Raw genomic sequence first — 21127 nt, 5'->3', positions numbered from 1 at the left:
CTCTGACTGACACAAATAGGCTCATCACACCCCAAATCAGCATGCCTGAAATCTGCATCTACTGTAGTCTCCTGATCATGTGGGATTGCGGCAAGGATCCAACTAGAGAGCAACCAATCCCTCCTAAGTTCCCAATAAAGGTATCAAGCTAATCAAAGCATAGAAGTCAATTGGAAATGAAATAAATAACGGTTCTTCAAGTACACAAAAACATTAAAACCGTTCAAGGAGAGGGCGGAAAAAACATTAATGTTTCATAAAACCATTAGATAACAAAAGCGCAGATATGGAAGTTTAAGATATATAGGATCCAACACAGAGGAGATATACATCCAAATTGAGCGGCTGCAATCAAGCATAACATGCTTGAAGGTGGTAAAAAAACTAAATATTTGAAGAGTAAATAAAGGTGTCACTTTATAAAGAGACACGAAAGGAGTGAATAGAGTAGTTTGCAAAGAAGTGCAGGAATGCTAAACAGTGCCCAAAGGAAGAGAATAATGACAGGGATTGGAAGGATGAACAGGGAAAATTTCTGTAGCCATACTATGAAAATTATTGTTTCTCCACAGCATAGTTCCTCCCCACCCCCCCAACTTCGAAGGGGATTGGGGAGGGGGGGGGAATGTCCATCGTCTTATGGTGGATAGGAAGAGGTCTTCTAAACCTCTAGCAACTTGAAAGCGGGGGGGGGGATCTTGAATGAGCTACAAATACCTGAAGAGATGTCTGAAACACATTTGACACCTTATCATTTAAAGCACGAAGCAGTACCTTCACTATTGCCCTGCAAAATTATGTCACAAGTTCCAGCTTATATATTCAAAAATTGGATATGACAAAATTAATAATAACATTCAGAGTCAAATAGCAATACACAACAGTATTTTTCAAAGAAAAAACAGAGGATTAAGAAAGGTGCCTCAATCACCTGAAGGTTGAGATAGGTTCTATTGCAGTAGCAGACTGCAGCTGTTTCTCTAGATGACAGAGACCTTTATCGCGTAGTTGCCACTGCCTGCTGAAGAGGCATTCAAGATGATACTGATCCATTACTATCAACATTGGCTCTAATTCTTTCAGAAGAACCTCTGATAAAGGTTCTGGTGCAAGAAAGTCCTTTGAAGATGCCCCCATTTGTATAGAAGTATGTACAAAATCTCCATTTGCCCAACCATTTGTATCTGGATTTCAGGTAGCGTGAGAGGAATGATGCCAAAACAAAAACACAAGTTTATGCTACGAATGTCTGAGGTACACTCGTGCTTGCTTACGCTTCATAGAGAGATACCTATCTTCTGTACAGAGATTTCATGCAGGGCTTGAGAACCATCAACTCCTCCGTCTGCTTCCATTTGCCTCAATGGTTTATTATCTTCATGAGTTTGGGTCCAAGAATCTTTTGCATCGTGGAAGTTAAGATTGAGTCCCTTCACCCACAAAAGCAGAAAACCACCGGGAAAATTACAGCAGACCATATTTCAAGATGGTCAAAAAGTTCAAACCATATCAGCATATAGAACCATGGTGTCTTTGATAAATTTTGTAAAATAAGATCAATAGGCATTTCCACAAATTCAACTTTTTCAAATGCAAATCTAATTCTCAAGGGGTTAATTATTTTTTTCACAATGAATCATTTAATATAGTATCAACAATCTTCTCAAAGAGCATGGCCAGAATACCTTTGCAAACCCTTTGCTTTGTCAATGTTATTTTTAAATTAACACAATCCAATGGGATTTAATAGGGCAAACTACCCGAGCATTGGGTTTTGGTAAAAAAATTGCAGCATCTTATCTACTGGCTTTATAGTGACAGTAAGGCTGCTTGCATACTGTCTGGAGATCTTTCTAAAGCATGGACTCTTCGATGTTCAGTTCGTCAGGGCTGTCCACTTAGTGCATTATTTTATGCCATTGCCACACATCCCATGCTGCAATATGTGGATCATTTGGTGGCTATAGACATGCTTCATGATTAGAGATTCCGGAGAGTGGTACTATGATTGCTCAGGCCTATGCTGATGATTCCTTTTTTGCTCCTTGGAATACCGAGCAGGATCTTTCATCTTTGATGCATGCTCTATCTCTTTATGGCTTAGCTTCTGGTCTTCATATTGATTTTCAGAAATCTAAGGTCTTGCCTCTGCACTCAAAAAATGGCATTCTCTTTTATGGCCTGGTGAAATTGTCAAACCTACTCAACTGGTTCATCACCTTGGTTATCCTCTTGGTTGGATGATTACTTGTCGCCAACAATCGGGTTGGGTTCTTGAAAAGCTAAGGAAAAACCTTGAATACTGAAAACTTGCTACTTGGCTATTGCATGTTAGGCTCCGGATTGTTCAATCCATTTTAATGGCATACATCCAGTTCTATTTGCCTTTGATCATGTTCAGCAAAGGGGATCTAACAGTTTTCATGTCTATGGTTATGGAAACATTATGGCACTCCAAACATGGCAAGAAAAGCTTGTGTTTGCTTTCAATGCAGCATCTGTATTCACCTAAGATGCATGGAGGACTAAATATTCTTAACCTTCATGTACATATTCTTGCTCACAAAGGCACCATGATGCTGCAATTTATGCAAGGTTCTCAGCCATGGGCTGCCATGATGCATCATTTGCTTTCATAACTTACCACCCCTACCTTTGGATATTGGCAGCCCACTCCTTGGGACTTCATTTTGGGTTCTATTGATGGAAAAATCAAAGGCTGTTGTCCACTAGTTTCCAATATGTCGATGGATTGGAAACATATTCTTTCGCACTTGGAATTGCATATAAATCACTCAAAGTTTTCACTATTAAAAAAAAAGTGTGTGTGTGTGTTTGTGTGTGATTGCACTGGGTTTTGGGACAAAATTGCAGCACATTATTTATTGGCTCTACAATGACAGTAAAGCTGATTGTATCCTATCTAGAGATGTTTCTGAAGAGTGGACCCTTCAGTACTCGTTACGGTAGGGTTGTCTACTAAGTGCACTATTATATGCCATAGCCACTCATCCTATGCTTCAGTATATGAATCATCTCGTTGCCTCTGATGAGCTTCATGGTCTGCAAAGTCATGACAGCAGCCCTTTGATTGCTCAAGCTTATGCAAATGATTCCTTTTTTACTCCACAGAATGCTGAGCATGATTTAGCTTTATCATTATTGTTGGAATATGAAGTCAAAGTGAGTGTATTTGTGTGTCCTAGGTTCCTAGGACTTATTTTATAGTCTAGTGAGTCCTAAACAGTGCCACGTGTCATATGGGAGATTATCCCATATGCATTGTGACTTTCTAGAGTCTAGAGGCTCACACTAGATAGTATTGTACTAGTCTTGAGTCTTTACACATCAGTCAACATCGAGCTTTCTATCATGTGAGTACTTTGGTTATTATTGCTTTCCACTTGTATCTTCATTTTAGTCTTTTCATTTCCTTTCCATTCCCTGCCATGTGCCTTCATGTGGTATCAGAGCCATGTTCGTAGCCTTGCTCTCTCTTTCCCTTTTCCTTCCAAGAGGTTGAGGTGAGGGAGGTCAATGAAGCTACTCTCCCTCCTCCTTGGAAGGCTGCCCTCTTCTCTCCTTCCTTGAGCTCTCTTCTCCTCCTACCCGAGCCTCACCGATGATGCTACTCCACCAACATGAGATGGAAGATCTTGAGCTGCCCAAAATCGACCTAGAGCTGCCCATAATGTCACCTTGCTGCTCCAACTTTGAACTGCTCTACTTCCGCCCTGCTTTGCTGCTGATTTCTGCCCTTGCTCAGCACCTATGAGCTGCTATTACTGCCCGCAAATGTGCGCTGAAGTTCTGCCCAACTATTCCACCTTGCTCAGCATTCTGCCAACAGCTCAAGCCTCAGCATTCCGCCTCTATTGCTGTCCAGCAGCTCCCGCCATCTAGCTGCCGAAGCTCAGCACTGTTCCGTCATTACCCCACAGAACGGCCCACGCCATTTCTGCTAGAATAGCCCACCATTTTGAGATGCTCCTATGCCTGCCATTCTGCTCCAAAGAGTCGCCTCTTCACACCTGAAAATTCCATCTGCAAACAGCCATGTAAACTGCCCAAATTTGTTATTTTTTTAAAGAAAGAGACTTCTATTAAGTAAGAGAAAAAACCCGCAAGAGCAAGCTCATAGCGGAATACATCATGTAACCATGAGGATAAATAAACCCCCTCAAAATGAGGTGGAAAACAACCAAGGCTGAGGCTGAAAGTGCCACCTCAACCCTGTAAGAGTCTTAGAGAAGAAAGGAGAATCCTTCCATTCCCTGAAGAAAGAAGCCCTCCTAGCTGAGGCTGCACGGGAGTCTCCCTGAATGCTCGTCCATACGGCCATCAAAGTATGTATGGTGTCTATCTAGATACTAGCCAATGTGTGCGAGGGATGAACCTGAGTTCCCTTCAATGCCTCTGTGCATCTGGCTCTCTAGATATGCCAGGCTGCTATGCTCGCCAGTATCTCCCAAGAGGTATCCACAGAGGCATGTACTGCTGCAAAAGGAAGGTGTGGTACCACATCCAAAGAACCTGATGACGTCGAATCAAAATGGCCCGAGAAGAGTCAAGTCTCTCATAAAAGACATGAGGCCCAGTAAGAGAAAGCCAAGCCATCGAGCTCCATGTCGTAAAGAATGGGGAGTGCACAAAGTGACTGAAAATCCCGGCTACCCCCATCCAAATCATCCTCCCCTGTCTACAATCCCATAAGCAATGCCGAATCGTCTCCAAAGCAGAAAGGCAACGAGGGCAAGTAGGGTCGGCTCCGAATCTGGATCTCCAAAGGTTCATTGCAATCCCACCATGGATAGAAAGCCAAAAGAAAAGAGTGATCTTTCTATTCCTATGGATTTCCAAAGTCTCCTCCAGAAGTACCTCTGCAAATCCGCAGTGATATCAAATGCCTCCCAATGAGGATCTCTGGAAGGTCTCCAACCTCTACTACTGAGCTGAAATCTCGTGGCATTACTGACCATGTAGCAAAAGAAGGGGCTGCTCTTCTCTCGATGCCCTGCGTCACTCTCCAGGGTCCCACTGCAAATACCTAATGGGAACTCCCGCGTAGAGCCAAAGTCTCCAGTGGAGAGAAGCCGGGGGTCTGGGTCAAGAAACCACTCTGAATCTAATCCCTTCTCCAAAAGACCTACAACCCTGATAGGCTGAAAGGCAGACTCAAGCAAGATGTCCTCTGTGGACCTGAACAATCTGCCACCATTATGCACATCAAAAACCAAGGCATCTCCATGTGTTACCATAAATCTCTATCCTAACCACTACTGCAGGTCACGGGAGTAGCACCTCTCTTGTCCACCTAGCCAAACTGCCAAACTTCAAGCATGAGAGAGAGAGAGAACTGTTACGAAATCCCGTAAATCCCAATTCTTCATTCTCTCACAAGCCTTGACAGACCCCAATTCCCTAGATAGATCTAGATGCCACATGTCATCCATATAGGGCCTTTCTAATGCAACATTTCACCCCTCTCTTGGGATGCATTTAATTCCTTGCCCCTAGGCACATTCTTTGCACTAGGCCCCTGGTCTCAGATCTATCTAGTCCGGTGCTATCAGCCCTCACCTAGGACCTTGACATTAATCCCTCCCGATCATTTACATAAAGCGCAAACACATATATTACAAAGATAGATCCTATAAGGGAAATGTCGACTGATTCTTCCGAGGTCATGCTACCTCGGCTAGAGCGTAACATTCCTTCCCTCTTCAGACATCAGCATCCTCGATGATAAAGTCTGGGAACACTCTCCGCAACTGATATACGGACTCCCAGGTAGCTTCGGATAGAGGCTGACCATGCCATGCAACCAACACCGTGGGTATCTTCCGATTTCGTATTTGCATTGTTCCTCGGTCCAGGATTCTTGTTGGTTTGCGCCTTGCAATATCCTCTATCTCCTGAAACAAAACCACACCTTCGATTAGTGAGTCACCAGTATGTAAAAATTTCTTTAAACGTGAAACATGAAAAACCGGGTGCACCTTACACCCCTGTGGCAATTCTAATTTATAGGCTACACTGCCTATTCTCTTTAGAATTAACCACGGCCCACAGTATCGAGGTGATAACTTAGCACACTCTCCTGAAGTCAACGACTTCGAGTGCGAAGGAATTCTGAGAAAAACTTTTTCTCCTTCTTCAAATACTCTTATAGACCGATTTTCATCCGCATACACCTTGGCTCTATCCATAGCCTGGCGGATATTAGCTCTCGCAAGTGCTAGCATCTCCCGCATCTGAACTACAAAGTTCGCGGCACTAGGCACTTTCTGAGGTACTCCAACTATAGTTGGATTGGCTGGCCTATAACCATAGTTCAGCTCAAACGGACTGAACCCAGTAGATGAATGTTTCCTGTCATTGTAGGCAAACTCCAACAATGGCAACCACTTGTCCCATGTATGTTGCCTCAATGACACATATGCCCTTAGCATATCCTCTAAAGTCTGGTTGACTCTCTCCGTCTGACCATCCGTCTCAGGATGATCCCCACTACTCATTCCCAACTCAGTCCTTAGTGTCTCAAATACCGCTGTCCAAAAATGACCGGTAAACCTGACATCTCTGTCTGACACTATGGATCTAGGCAATCCATGCAGACGAAATATATGTCTAATAAACAACTCCGCTACTTGCGGGGCACTAATAGACTCTCTAGTCGGAATGAAGTGAGCCATCTTGGTTAGACGATCAACCACCACAAGGATAGAATTATACCCTCCTTGTGTTGCAGGTAGTCCTACAATAAAATCCATGGAAATGCTCTCCCACTTACTTAGTGGTATTTCCAAGGGCTGTAAAAGTCCGGGTGGCTTCACCCGCTCGGCCTTACTTACCTGACACGAGAAACACCGTGTCACATATTCATGAATATGCTTTTTCATCTTTGGCCAAAAGAAGTCTCGCTTCACGAGATCATATGTCTTCTCGACACCTGGATGTCCCGCACACGGGCTATCATGGCATTGTCGAATGACTCTCTGCCTGAGATCATTCTGACCAGGTACTACAACCTTGCCATTTCTAACTAGCATACCATCCCTTATGGTATATCTTGCATAAGTTTGGCCTTTTCTGGATGCCAGGTCATCCTTTTCATTTTCCCCGGGTTTTAACACATGAGCCTTAGGCCATAAGCTCTGGACAAACTCGTCCACCTTCTGAGTTTCTCTGATCTCGGTCATTAGAGCACTCTCTAATACCGTGAAACTCAGGTTGTGCATAATGCGAGACAACGCATCAGCTACCTTGTTGTCTTTTCCTCTTCGGTACCGAATCGTTAGATTAAACTCCTGCATGAGCTCTGCCCACCTAGCTTGGCGGCCCCTCAAGTCAGGCTGTTTACAGAAATGTTTCAGAGTATCATGATCCACATCCACATAGAACTCTGAACCATACAGATAATGCCTCCATGTTTTCAAAGCATGGATAACTGCATACAACTCCAATTCATGAGTTGGCCAATTCCTTTGAGAGGGAGAAAGCTTCTTGCTTTCAAAGGCTACTGGCCTTCCCTCTTGAAGGAGGACTGCTCCTACCGCAATGCCACTTGCATCGGTTTCTAGGAACAACGGTTTCTGGGGATCAACTATCTTTAACACCGGTCCTAAGACCACAGCTTGTTTTATGGTGTTAAAACTTTCTTGTTGATTCTGTCCCCAAATAAAAGGTACTTTATCTGAGGTCAGATCAGTCAATGGCGATACTATTCCGGAATATCCTTTGATATGCCTTCTATAAAACTGGACAAATCCCAAGAATGATCGCAACGCGGTCAGACTCTGAGGGATTGGCCAAGTTAGTATCGCAGCCACTTTCTTCGGATCCATTTCTACCCCCTGTGGAGTAATTATGAACCCTAGATACTCAAGCCTAACCATACACAGTATAGTTTTCTTTTTATTCACATAAAGACTGGCTTTCCTCAAAGTACTGAACACTATCCTTAAGTGTTCACGATGTTCAGTAAGACTTTTACTGAATATCAAAATGTCGTCAATAAAATGTACTACGAACTTTCCGATATACGGTCGTAGTAAGTCGTTCATAAGCATGACGAAGGTCGCTGGAGCATTGGTAAGTCCGAAGGGCATTACCAAAAACTCATAATGACCAAACCTGCTTCTAAAAGCGGTTTTATGCACATCCTCGGCTCTAATCCGGATCTGATGATAGCCGCACTTAAGATCTATCTTGCTGAAAATCACGGCTCCATGTAATGCATCTAGCAAATCATCAATCCGAGCCATCGGATACCTGTGCTTAACAGTGATATTATTCAATGCTCTGTAATCTATACAGAGGCGAAACGTATCATCCTTTTTCCTCTTTAATATCACTGGTGAAGCAAAAGGTGAGAAACTTGGTTGAATCTGCCCCAACTTGAGGTATTCTTCCAGTTGCCTACGCACCTCCGCTTCTTCAGTAAAGCTCATTCTATAGGGAGGTCTATTTACAGGTTCTGCCCCCGGGATCAGTTCAATCTTATGCTGAACTTTCCGTTCTGGAGGTAACCCATAAGGTAGTTCATCCCTAAAACATTCAGAGAACTCCTCTGTTATAAGATTAGCCAGCTTGGCCATCTCATCACTTTGCATAACATCAGTGCTAGCCGAAGACTCATCCACCGACTCTACCGATGCTGTGCAAAGGTATAAAGACTCTACTTGAGCCTTTCTGATTTCCATCACGGAAACCAACGGTCCCTGAGGTATATCTCTTTCACCTCGCAAGACATAAAGCACATCATTCATCTTGAATTGATATACGTGCTTTTTCCAATCAATGGCTGGATTCTTCCTAGAATGCCACGCCATTCCCAGGGCTATATCCGCATGAGCAAGCTTGGTTATTTCAAAATCAAGCTTCTCAGCATAGTCCTGAATCCGAAGCTCCAACTGGGTAACCCTTTGGTCCCACACTTCAGTTGAACTTCCATCAGCCATCCTGACTGTATACGCGTAGTCAGATGGACTTGTCTTTAATTTCAGCCTCTTCACGAGCTTGGAGTTAATCACATTGTGAGTTGACGCTGAGTCAAACAACACAATGACATCATGATTGGCCACTTGCCCTTTCATTTTGATTAACTCCGTATCATTGAAGGCTGTATACCCCGTTGCTGCGGGCTTAGATAGGATGTTATCAGGTGCACTCGTCACTAACTTAGTAACAGACACACAGAACAAACAAGGTACTAACCTCTGAGAAGATCCCGCTAGCTGAATCTGCATCTCTTCTGCTCTGGGACTTCCCTGCATCTCCACGTCGCACTCTGAGATCACCATCTCAGCCATCCGACGATCTTTATTACGTGGACAATCTCTCCACTGATGAGGTTGAAGGCAACCAAAGCATAAGCCTTCTCTCCTCGCTTTTTCCCTTTGTTCCGGGTTCAAGGGAGACTTAGACCAAGCCCGGGCTGCCATTGGAGTTACTTTTCTCTTCACTCCAATGGTGGTACTTGGTTTAGGAGTTTCAGCCGGTCTCGCCTGCTTGGCTTGACCACTCGGCTGCGAACCACTCCCTTTACTAGTCCACTTCTTCTTAAACCCAGATTTCTTTGGATACCCATACTGGGTTCCAACCTGTGCAAACCCACTTGGCTTGCTGCCCTTGGCATCCTCGTAGTTCAAGGCTATAGCTATTGCATCATCTAGCGTGTTCGCGTACTTAGCCCGAACTTCCATTTTTATTCGGTCATTCAATCCAAATATGAAATCTTTCACTTGGATTGATTGAGGCAGGGGTTCGTCAACCTTCATTACACTCTCTCGAAACTTATCAGTGTATTCTGCCACTGATAAATTTCTCTGACGCAGGTTCCTATATTGATCCCAAGCTCGGGATGCCTCGTCAGGAGGTAAGAAGTGTTTCCTGAACTCTCTTTTAAACCCCTCCCAGGTAGTGGATGCTATCCCGTCTTTTTGTTGTTTAATCCACCACCGATCCGCTGCCTCACTAAACATATGGGTGGCCTCGCGGATCTTTTTGATGTCATTTCTGATCTCACAAATGGCGAACGCCTCGTCCCATTTGTGTAACCATGTCTCAATGACATCGGAGCTACGGTCGTTCATCCGACCAGAATACTTTTCCGGTCTGTAATTTGCAATATTTGGCACTTTAGCCTTCCTAGGCTCGACCGTATGGACACTAGACTCCGGTTCCATTGGGGCCTTTCCCTTCTCCTCTCGAGAAGGTCTGGCAGACATACTCTGTAGTACTCTCCTAAGTTCGGACTGCCCTGCATTGGCTTGTAATTGCTGCGCTAACAACTGTTGCAAGGCATCCTCCAACAATGCAATCCTGCCAGATAAAGTGTGAGCTACTGGGCGCGATCCCTGCTGGGTCGGCCGGACTCCTGATTCACCAGGGTCCCTCCTGGAAGCTCCTTCTTCTGCTTCCATTTAGTTCAGCAAGTGTTTTGGTTTGGGGCTTTTTTTTTTTTTTTTTTAAAAACACCCCTAGAACACCGTAATCACAAGCTGACACAATTCAGGGTACTGACACTCCGAACACAATTCCCTATACTAGGGAACTCCTGCAATCTGACATGCACACTAATTACGTATTTGACACAGGCATATATATTCAATCCCGCCTTTCCCTATACTAGGGAAACTACTGCATTTTACTCTGACTGAAGCCCACAGGCATATCCTCAAGCATAATCTGATCTTACTACAGCATTAAAGCCTCATACAGGCTGATTACTCACGAGGTCCTATCTACAAAAACAATGTAGCCTCACCAGACTAAATCAAGGAGGGGAAAAAAACATGAAACTAAGGGGGTTGAAGAGAGCTTCCTGGTCATCCACGAACAGCCACACCCTTTTCTTCCAAGCAGTTCGAGTCTTCAATTCCTGCAACCTCCACGCTCTGTCTGCCTGTGAATAAAAGCCTTATTTGGTGTCGCGCATCCTCCAGATTGCGCTGCCCACGCCAACCTACGGACTGTCTGCGTCGATTCACCGCAGCACGTCACAACCTTCCACGTGAGCGCCGTTCCTCACGGATCTCGTCGGCAGTCTTCTCGTCATCACCCTCTTGTGATTCGCCACCAGCGCTCCCAAACCACCAATCCCTGCATCGACAGCTCCGACCACTCCCCCGGACTACGTGCACACAGGTCGTTCACGAGCTCACGCAACCCTTCAGGTGAATCCCATTACTGCACGTCGACCAGCCCACACCTCCATGCGTCGCCGAATCACCACCTACGGAACATCCAGGCTAAGACTACTTGCTGGCAGGCGATTGACGACAGGCCTTCCCACGGCCCCTGCTCCGTCACCACGCTTCAGCCCGTTAATTTGCGCTGCTCCCAGGTCTTACCCCTACACAACCCGTCGCTCTGATACCAAATGTTACCATAAATCTCTATCCTAACCACTACTGCAGGTCACGGGAGTAGCACCTCTCTTGTCCACCCAGCCAAACTGCCAAACTTCAAGCATGAGAGAGAGAGAGAACTGTTACGAAATCCCGTAAATCCCAATTCTTCATTCTCTCACAAGCCTTGACAGACCCCAATTCCCTAGATAGATCTAGATGCCACATGTCATCCATATAGGGCCTTTCTAATGCAACATTTCACCCCTCTCTTGGGATGCATTTAATTCCTTGCCCCTAGGCACATTCTTTGCACTAGGCCCCTGGTCTCAGATCTATCTAGTCCGGTGCTATCAGCCCTCACCTAGGACCTTGACATTAATCCCTCCCGATCATTTACATAAAGCGCAAACACATATATTACAAAGATAGATCCTATAAGGGAAATGTCGACTGATTCTTCCGAGGTCATGCTACCTCGGCTAGAGCGTAACACCATGTGCATCTCGAAAGGCCAAAACCTGAAGAGCAATATCCCCTCTCGTAAAAGCACCTGCCCAAGTGGAGCAAGTGAGAGGCATATCATCTGTGTCTACGCAATCCACTGGAAGGGTTGCCTCAATCTGCAAGATCCTCCCTGCACTTCCTCTGAGATGTCCTGTCAACTGAGATTTAGTCTCCTCCAACATGGGAGCAAACTGCTGCGTGGAGGAAATATCTAGGCCGACCTGGCAGCCCAAATATCTGGTTGGCACACCTCTCTGAACCCAAGTGAAACCTATGTCAAGCCCCCAATCTGAAGTGTCATCATCACTGATCCAAAAGCCATTGGATTTATGCCAATTTATCTGCGCCCCCGCCGCCAAGCAAAATAAATCCAATGCTGTCCTGAAAGAAGTGAGCGTCTGTGGTGTGGCATCCAAGTAAACTGTTGTGTCATCTGCCAACTCACTGTCAAGTAGCTCCTCTTCCCATTTGATGGAAAGTCTCAGCCCAAAGATGTCAGCTTGAGATCTAATATAGATACTCATAGCTTCAGCCACGAACAAAAAAAGAAAAGGAGCAAGGGGGCATCCCTGACGGACTGATGTGGAAATCTGAAATCTCTCACCCCTTACCCCACCAATAAGCACCTGGCTGTGGGCTGATCTGTACAAAGAGGAAACACCTCTGATCCAAGCATCTGTAAAGCCAAAATGTAAAAGGGTTGCCTCCAAAAAACCGCAATCTACTCTGTCATAAGCTTTCTCAAAATCGAAGAGTAGAATGGCTAGATTCTAGCCGCTCTGCATGGCCCACTCTGAAGCTTCCCAAAACGAGAAGATGTTATTAAAAATGCTTCTGCCATGCACAAATCCTGTTTGAGTGTCATGAATAAGATCTGGGAGAACGGGCTACAATCGAAGGCTGATTGCCTTGGCCAAAATCTTGTAACATGCCTCCAAAAGTGTGATAGGCCTCCACTGGACCACTAAATTTCCGCAACCCCCTTTCGGGATAAGGTGGATGAGACCCTCTGTGAGCGACCCGAGCATCTCGCCAGAGTCCCAAATGCTCTACAGAGCTGATGTAATGAAGTCTCCAATCATATGTAATGTAGTCTCCAATCATATCCCAAAATGCAATGAAGAAAGAAGCGGTGAGGCCATCCGAACCTGGGCACTTGTCCTTGTGAAGGATTGAAAGTACAGTCCTGAACTCTGTGTTGGTGAAGCAAAACATGCATATCCGGTTTTACCAACATAGGGATGCTCTGCCAAATAACCTGTCTAGCATCCTCTCTATCCTATGTATCAGGATCTGCAGTAAGAAGGGCGGCATAGAAATCTGAAGCTATGCGCATGACGTCATCTAGATCTATCTGTAAAACCCCGTGTGAGTCAATAAGCTGGGATACACTCTCTCTAATATGTCTAGGGCCAAGAGTAGAGAAAAAGTGTTTATTGACTCTGCCACCCATCTGTATCCAGAAGGACTCCCATGCATGAAAGGCATACTCTGCTCTCTGATCAAGCAATGTCTGCTGATGAGCCCTTGCTGCAGCAAGGCGCTCCTGAATCCAAGCATCTGAAGTCCGTTTCTGCTCTTCCCTCTGCAAGGCTGCTAACTGCTGGCGAATACCAATCTCACGTCTGAGAATATCTCATCTCCCGGTACTAGCAACAGAGTGGTAAAAGTCTCTAATACCAGAAAGGGCAGCAGCTACGTGATGGAGATGGCTGCCCACCCTGGACATGAGAAACCCATATCTGCAAGGCTGCCTCAGTAAGGTCCTCCTCTGTATACAAGGCATCCGGAATCCTGATGCTGGCAGACTGGCCTCTCAAGTGAGGCTCTGAGATAGCCAGCACAACAGGAAAGTGGTCTGAAGTGGAAACCCCAGCAACAATGCATACCGATCCACCTCTGTCTAGTGCCCAATCATCTACATAGAATCTGTCAATGCATGCATGAATAGGCATCTGCTGCCTCCTGTTCGACCAAGAAAACAGGAGGGACTATGGCTGAATAAGAAAGGCATCGTCCAACCAAGTATCTCTGCCACAGTATTGAAAAAGGAAGGCATTCCAAGCTGCTCTCTCCAAAGAGTGAAGTCCTTCTTCTCTACCCCCTTTTTTGTCTGACGGTAAATCAACCATGTTGAAGTCACCTCCAATCACCCATGAATCTGCAATGGGGGCCCAGGAGAGCAAATCCTTCCACATAATGACGCGTTCCCCTCTAATGTTGGCATAGAGGTTGAGGAAACCAACCTTACGCCCTCCAATCAAGAGAATAATCCACTAAGCCCTAGAGGGGATAATGACTCCATGTCCAACAACTAAGGGGAGAACCGACTGCTGTGAAACTGAAATAGAAGTGCCTCCCCTAGTGCCCAAGACATGCGACCAAAACGTATGGCCAGAAAGCAACTTGCCTGACTTGGCACAATCCCTAGAATCCTGTTTGTGCTCCCGAATAAATAAGACGTCAATGGAACCCTCAATAACACTTGGATGAAGCTGATCTTGAATCAGCTGTCTGCCGATGTGGGATACCACCTAGGCCCTATATGTTCCAGCTAACAATCCTCATCAACGGGAGGATGTAGAATGGAATACCTTACCCGACCTAGTGGCGGAAACAAACCCCTCAATAGGGGAAGACCTCCTGCTCGATGAGCGAGGAATAGAACCAAGTGGTGGAAAATCAAAAGGGGAAAAAACCTTGCCACCTGACAAAGAAGCCCTGTCAACAGGAAACCCAATCACTGGCTCACCAAAAGTAGAGGGCACAAACTCCTCCTCTAGAAAATCTAAAGCATCTGCCAGAGCTGATCCTGCCTGCAAACAGGGAGAGGGTCTGGCACCGAACCAAATAAAGGGGGACCCGCTGGGTCTAGGGGAGAAGCTGCAACCGAGGAGGAGGTCGAAGCTGAAGCGTCTCGGACTGTGTGAGGTGAGACTAGAGGGACAGCCCGAACTGAAGCAGAGTCAACTAATGCATCCTCGTGAATTGAAGGTGGAATCTGCACACGAACCGGAACCCAACGAGGTGCGGTGAATGCCCCTGAAGGTCATGAGGCACCGGAGGCAATAGGCAGTGGTACCAAAGGAGTGCTTTGTCGATGAGGAGCACTCTGACGTGTAGGAGCTGTACCACCACCTTGAGGAGGACCACCCTGTCGGAGCACCCCCCTGTTGAGGCCAAGGAGCAGGTGATGGACCTGTACCACCCCCCTATTGAGGCCGTGGGGGGGCTACTGTACTACCAGAAGGCTTCTTGGGCCTTTTCTTCTTCCTGGGGCAATCCCTCGCGAAGTGTCCAATGGTCCTACATATCCTGCACTGGTCCTGCCTGCCTGCAATCTCTACTCTCTGGCGAAAGAAAGAATCATCCGGGCGCTAGAGCATAGCATGGTCCATCATGATGTAATAGTTTTCGTGACCGGTGGAGGTGGAATAGGATTGGTTGATGGAATATCCATTGCCAATCGAGGTGAGGAGGCCGATTCGAACACTTTTGAGGCTCCGTCCGTTCCAAAAAGCGCTGCAGGAGAATGAAAGAGGCAAAAGGCGACGAGGGGGAGACAGGAAGAAAAAGAAGGGGAGGTTGGATTAGGGAGGGAAGAAGGAGGAAGGGGGTGGGGGAGCCGGGCTAGAAGGGTAGGGGGGAAGGGAAGGGAATGGGGCGGGGAGGAGGGGTGGGTAGGGACGGGTAGAAGGGGTGGGAGGGAGGGGCGGGTAGGGGGGGCGGCGGGCTGAGGAGGTGGATAGGGGAAGAGAGGGCAGGGAGGGTAGGGGTGGGTAGGGGAGCAGCGGGCGGGGAGGGTAGGGGTGGGCTGAAGGGGCAGGGAGGGGAGGAGAGGGCGAGGAGGGGAGGGGCGGGCTGAGGGGCAGCGAGAGAGAGGGCTGCGAGGTAGAAAGAAAGAAAAGAAAGAAATTTTATTAGAGTCTTTGGAAGACCGATGGGTCTATGAGACAGAAAACCTCATACAAATCATAGTAAGGATGGAGCTACTGAAATGAGCATCATCACCCATGCTGAATCCTAAGTCTGATCATACATAATCAAATCAAATACATCTAGATGTAACAATGAAAAGAAAAGGACTGGAGCAGAGCGGAATCCTCTGTATGTCATGTCGCCCTAGCTAGTGCATAGCCAGTGATGGGACGCTGGTGCCCGTCAAGGGGTGCTGTACGTCTCGGTCTCCTGGACAAGGCTCAATGCAAGACCAGAGCCACCGTGACTCCCGTGGGACGTATCTCGGGTCCAAACAATGACGGGAGGTCCCCCAGAGTGATCTGTGTGTTTCCTCGATGTCTCGTGTGTCGTGCTGCGGTCGTTGGGTCGGGGTCTCTATCACATCTGTGGCTAGAGACTGGATGATCAATGTCACTCTCGATGGGAAGAACTCTGTGATCCTGCTCTGAGAGGTGTTTGATGATGTGGCCAAGCCCCGTCGCCTGAGTAAGTACTCTCTGTGTCGGACCCCCTCGTGAATGAAGGCCGCGAGGTGACATTTGGTGACATTTGGTTTCAAGTCGGAGTTGTCGGCAATAAGCCTTGCACTCTGCATCGTACCAATTGTTGCAGGGTACAGAACCAAGAGGTGGTGGTCTAGTGGACCGTGTGGTGTGGGGAAAGATTTGGAGGGTAGTCTCGTGAAGTGTGCAACTAATCAGGGCAGCACGGTCCTCTATGAGTGGTATGTGATCGATGTAGGTTAGGAGTCTGTTTAGGCATCCAGAGTAGATCGGTGAGAGGCTGTGATCAAAGTGTATGTCATGGTAGGTGTCATGCTTCCTATGTGGTGTGTGTGGTGTGGCTAAGCATGGGTGGCGATAGTGAAGAATAGGTATGTGTGATCAGCTCTCGGAGGGAGTGGTGCTACGGTGAAGTTGGTGATACATTAAGTGAAGGTAGGGGATCCCATGATGTAATCTACTACACTAGTGGCCCCCCCGTGTGGGAAGCAAGTAAAGCCACCTGAGGAGGGCCATAGGTCAAGCCCATTGTAGATGATGAGATCATGCATCCTACCCAGATCAAGGAGCGCGTGTCCATATGGTGTAACAAGCCCGTGTCGGTCCGATGAGGTCCTGGTCATAACTGCTCTGTCTAGGTCCATGTCTGGTAGCATGATAGAGTCATCTCAGAAGTCCAGGAGTGGTGCCTGGCGCGTGCTCGTCCTGGCGTTGAAGTCCCCAACAAGAAGAACTTCCCCACGGGCTGAAATGTCTGGGATATCCTGATGTAAGGGTGCATATGGCGATGTCTCACCCTCCTCTCTTGCCACTCTGGCGAAGTGGGATGTGTCTGGCGGGAAGTAGCATATTGCTATGAAAAGGTCATGGGTGTCTGTGCGTCGGGATCCGGACCCACATGAATCGGGAGTGTGTGTCCTTCCTCTCAATGGAGATAGCTCCAGCGAGGGAAGACCTGTACAATACTGCGACCCCGCCTGATCCTTAAACTCCTCCTGTATCCCTCGTCTCATCCCTGAAGGCTGACTCCCATGTGTAGCCACTAACTATCGGTAGTGGACGCTCTGGGCTTTGGTGTGTCTCCGTGTAAAAGACTATGTCTCGTCCTGTATAAGACTCCGAGAAGTTCCTTGGGTCTCTGACCATAAGGTACCATTACAGTTCCAAATGGTGCAATTTAGGGTCTCGGAAACCTGAGTCTCATAGGCCCCATCTCCCTAGGGGGTACGGGTGGGAGCCCGACGGGTGTCGGTCAACAACCTACCATCTCGGACCACGGCCCATTTCCCCTCCTTGCGGGCAACATCCCGCTACTACAAAAGAACTCGTCGCTCCTCAATCTGTAGTGGTGTCAAATCCTCGTTGATGGATAGGGTGGGATGCTCTCGTAGAGCGGCTCAGCGTTGGAGTGTCGCTAGTTGAGCATGTGAATCTTTGAAGCGAATGACTAGGGAGGGAGAGGGGCAGCAAGGGAGAGGGCTGAGAGGGAGAGGGGCTGAGAGGGAGGGAGAGGGAGGAGGGGAGGGGGAGCAGCTTGGAGCGGGGAGGAGCAGCAATCTCTATCGGAACGACTGCCCGAATTTTGCATGAAGCTCTGCCTACAAATTCCGCCTACTATCTCCAGCTCTTCTCTGTCTTGCCACAGACCCTCTTCTCTGACCGTCACTTGCTCCACATCCGTCAACAACAATTGAAGCTGTTCCAAACTTGATGTAAACTCTTGACATTACATTGCAGTGACTCCTTCACGTGACTACTCCAACATTGGTGAAGACCTCCCGAGCTAGATCCATGGATTCTTCCAAATCAAATACCATTTCGTTCGAGAAGGTTTCTGGTAAGAACTTCCCTACATGGCAAACAAAGATGCGTCTTGTACTTAAGAAATATGGATTGTGGCATATTGTTAATGGCAAGGAGAAAAAGCCACCATCAGATGAAAAGAAAATTCCACACTGGGAGAATCTGAATGACAAAGCTCTTTCTCTCATTGGTTTGGGGTTGGGTGATGAAGTTGTTCATCATTTTGATTTTGATTCCACTGCTCACGAATTATGGGCTAAGTTTGAAGGATTGTTCGGCAACAAAGTCATCGATTCAAAGGTATTCCTAAGACAGGAATTCTTCAAGCTGCGAATGAAGCATGAAGACTCTCTTCTTTCTCACTTGAATCATATGGAATCCCTTGTCACTTAGCTTGCTAGTCTGAAGACCCCTGTAGGGGAAGATGATCAAGTTGTTGTGCTCCTCTCGAGCATTGAGGATATTTCTAAGTATCAGGAGATCATACCAGCATTGCGTGTGACACAAATGGGTTATGAGCCTATGGTTGCTATGCTCGTTGATCATGAAAGATGGTATGCAGACACTCCAGACTCCAATGCACTATACTCCAAGGGCAAAGGCAAATTCAAGCCTTTCAAATGCAATCACTGTGGGAAGCTTGGTCACACCGAGGATCGCTACTTCAAGAAGCTTGCCAAGAAATAAAACAAGGATCATGCCAACTTGGTTGGGGCTGCAACAAGTGAAGATGAAGAATAAGATGATGCTTCGACACCGACTCATGCTCTCACTGCCGACATCAGAGATCTCTCTCTCCATTCAGAGGTCTATGTACCTGATGATTGGGACTTTTGCTTTTGATCTATTCTATGTGTACTTGGGTACTCTGCCCTGGGTAGTCCCCCAAAAATGCTTGTAATAATGAGTCTTGTGTTCTTGAGTCAATAAAGGTTCTCAGCCTTGGATAGTCCTCCTCAAATGATGTTTTATTTCCTTTATGAGTGGTGTGTGGCTTCAGCCTTGGATAGTCCTCCTCAAATTATGTTTTATTTCCTTTATGAGTGGTGTGTGGCTTCCTACCAAGTCCTGTTATGAAGCTAGGGGGGGATGTATTGTGGGAGCCTTTCTCCTTTCTATTGGCTTTGATGGGTCTCTCTATCAAGCCTGGCTGAGTTCCAGGATGTTGGTGCATTCCCTAGACCAATGTGTTGGTCAGGTAGCCATGCTTCATTTGAGACTCTGAGCTACTTGGGGTGCCCAGAGTAGTAGACTCCATCATTGTCATGTTCTGTTCTTGGCTTCATTCTAGTAGTCCCTCACCTTTCCTTCATGGGGGGATGTTGGAATGTGAAGTCAAAGTGAGGTCCCTAGGACTTATTTTATAGTCTAGTGAGTCCTAGGCAGTGCCACGTGTCATATGGGAGATTATCCCATATGCATTGTGACTTTCTAGAGTCTAGAGGCTCACACTATATAGTCTTGTACTAGTCTTCAGTCTTTACACATCAGTCAACATCAAGCTTTCTATCATGTGAGTACTTTGGTTATCATTGCTTTGCACTTGTATCTTCATTTTAGTCTTTTCATTTCCTTTCCATTCCGTGCCATGTGCCTTCAATTATATGGGTTGGCGGATGCTCTCTATATTATTTTTCAGAAGTCTAAATTATTGCCTTTGCATTGTAAAGAGTGGCATGCTCTTTTATGGCTGGGGGAAATTGTTCCACCCAATCAGATGGTTCGGCATTTGGGTTATCCTTTTGGTTGGTCGGTTACATGAAGCCAACAAGCCGATTGGATTTTAGCCAAGCTGAAAAAAAAGCTGGAATTTTGAAAATTGGCAACATGGCCTCTTCATGTTAGGCTACGAATTGTTCAATCAATTCTGGTGGCTTATATTCAGTTTTATCTCTCTCTCATGATGTTCAACAAGGTTAAATTGTCTTTTTTTATGTCCACTGTTTTGGAAATATTTTGGTGTTCGAAACATGGCAGGAAGATTACAGCATTCACTTTACAGCATCTCTGCTCACCAAAAATGCACAGGGGATTAAATATCCTTAACATTCAAGTGCATATCCTTGCTCACAAAGGAAAGATGATGCTGCACTTTCTACACAATTCTCAGCCTTGGGCTGCAATGATACGCCAATTATTACTACAGCTCAACACTCCTAGTTTTGGATATTGGTAGCCTACACAATGGGATTTTATTTTAGGTTCCGCGGAAGGCAAAATTAAGGGTTGCCCTTTTATTTCTGGCATGCTGCTGGATTGGAAGCATATCCTCTCTCATTTGGAATGGAATGGACGAAATTCTTTACAAGGCAACTCTTTCAGAGCAGAGCGTATACATTGGTTGCAAGTGCAGGAACCTCGCCGCTCTTATTTCCTCAGCTTAAAAGGCATCCACTCACTCAATGGCATATGTCATCCAAGATGATGGGTTTCCTCTTTCTTTTCCATTGGCTGCTGTAAAATTTGACCTTGGTATGCATTACAGATCCATTTTGGGAAAAATTACAGCTATGCTTCAGCCTTTTCAGCCCATTCCACCATTGGAGCTTCAAGAACATCTTGATGATTGGATTATTACTTCTCCAAAGTCATTCTTGAAACCTTTACGGCTGTCACATATTACTGTTTCTTCATTATACAAAGTCCTTTTATCTCCACCATGGGTTTCTCACAAGCTTAATCAACTTTGGTGAATGAATCGCACGGCAAAGTGGTGGCGCAAAAGATAGAGATACATTTGGCATTCTAAAAATGCCACTCAGACAACAAGTTTTCTTGTGGCGAGTACTATTGGGAGTTTTTCCATCTGGACAGCTACTGGCATGCAGACATATTGCTCCGGTTGTTTGTCGCAGATGCTTAGCTCCACGGGAGTTTGTGCCACATCTTCTCTGGCATTGCTCCTCCACTCAGGATTTCCTCACTTTCCTTAGACAACGGTTACATGCCAGATTTCCAAATGCTATCTTTGGAAAGTTTTTATGGATCTTTGGGATACAC

At 46.3% G+C, this 21127-nt stretch overlaps 1 protein-coding gene across 1 annotated transcript in view; it reads right to left on the bottom strand.

Annotated features, from left to right (window-relative positions):
* LOC147886916 (uncharacterized) overlaps nt 1-21127 on the bottom strand; it is a 379240-nt gene that overhangs the window by 196888 nt on the left and 161225 nt on the right. Inside the window, exons 8-10 of the mRNA XM_087394075.1 lie at nt 1292-1430; nt 932-1184; nt 718-787 (exon numbers count right to left, since the gene is read on the bottom strand). Coding sequence (XP_087250201.1) covers nt 718-787; nt 932-1184; nt 1292-1430 — 462 coding nt within the window. The remainder of the gene's footprint in view (nt 1-717; nt 788-931; nt 1185-1291; nt 1431-21127) is intronic.

The sequence above is a fragment of the Dipteris shenzhenensis genome, chromosome 23 (assembly GCF_047967505.1).
Source record: "Dipteris shenzhenensis isolate YYH24624 ecotype China chromosome 23, Dip_SZ_1.0, whole genome shotgun sequence".
Classification (NCBI taxonomy): domain Eukaryota; kingdom Viridiplantae; phylum Streptophyta; class Polypodiopsida; order Gleicheniales; family Dipteridaceae; genus Dipteris; species Dipteris shenzhenensis.
The sequence above is the reverse complement of the archived record's forward strand: the minus strand, read 5'-3'. Positions and strand labels throughout refer to the sequence as shown.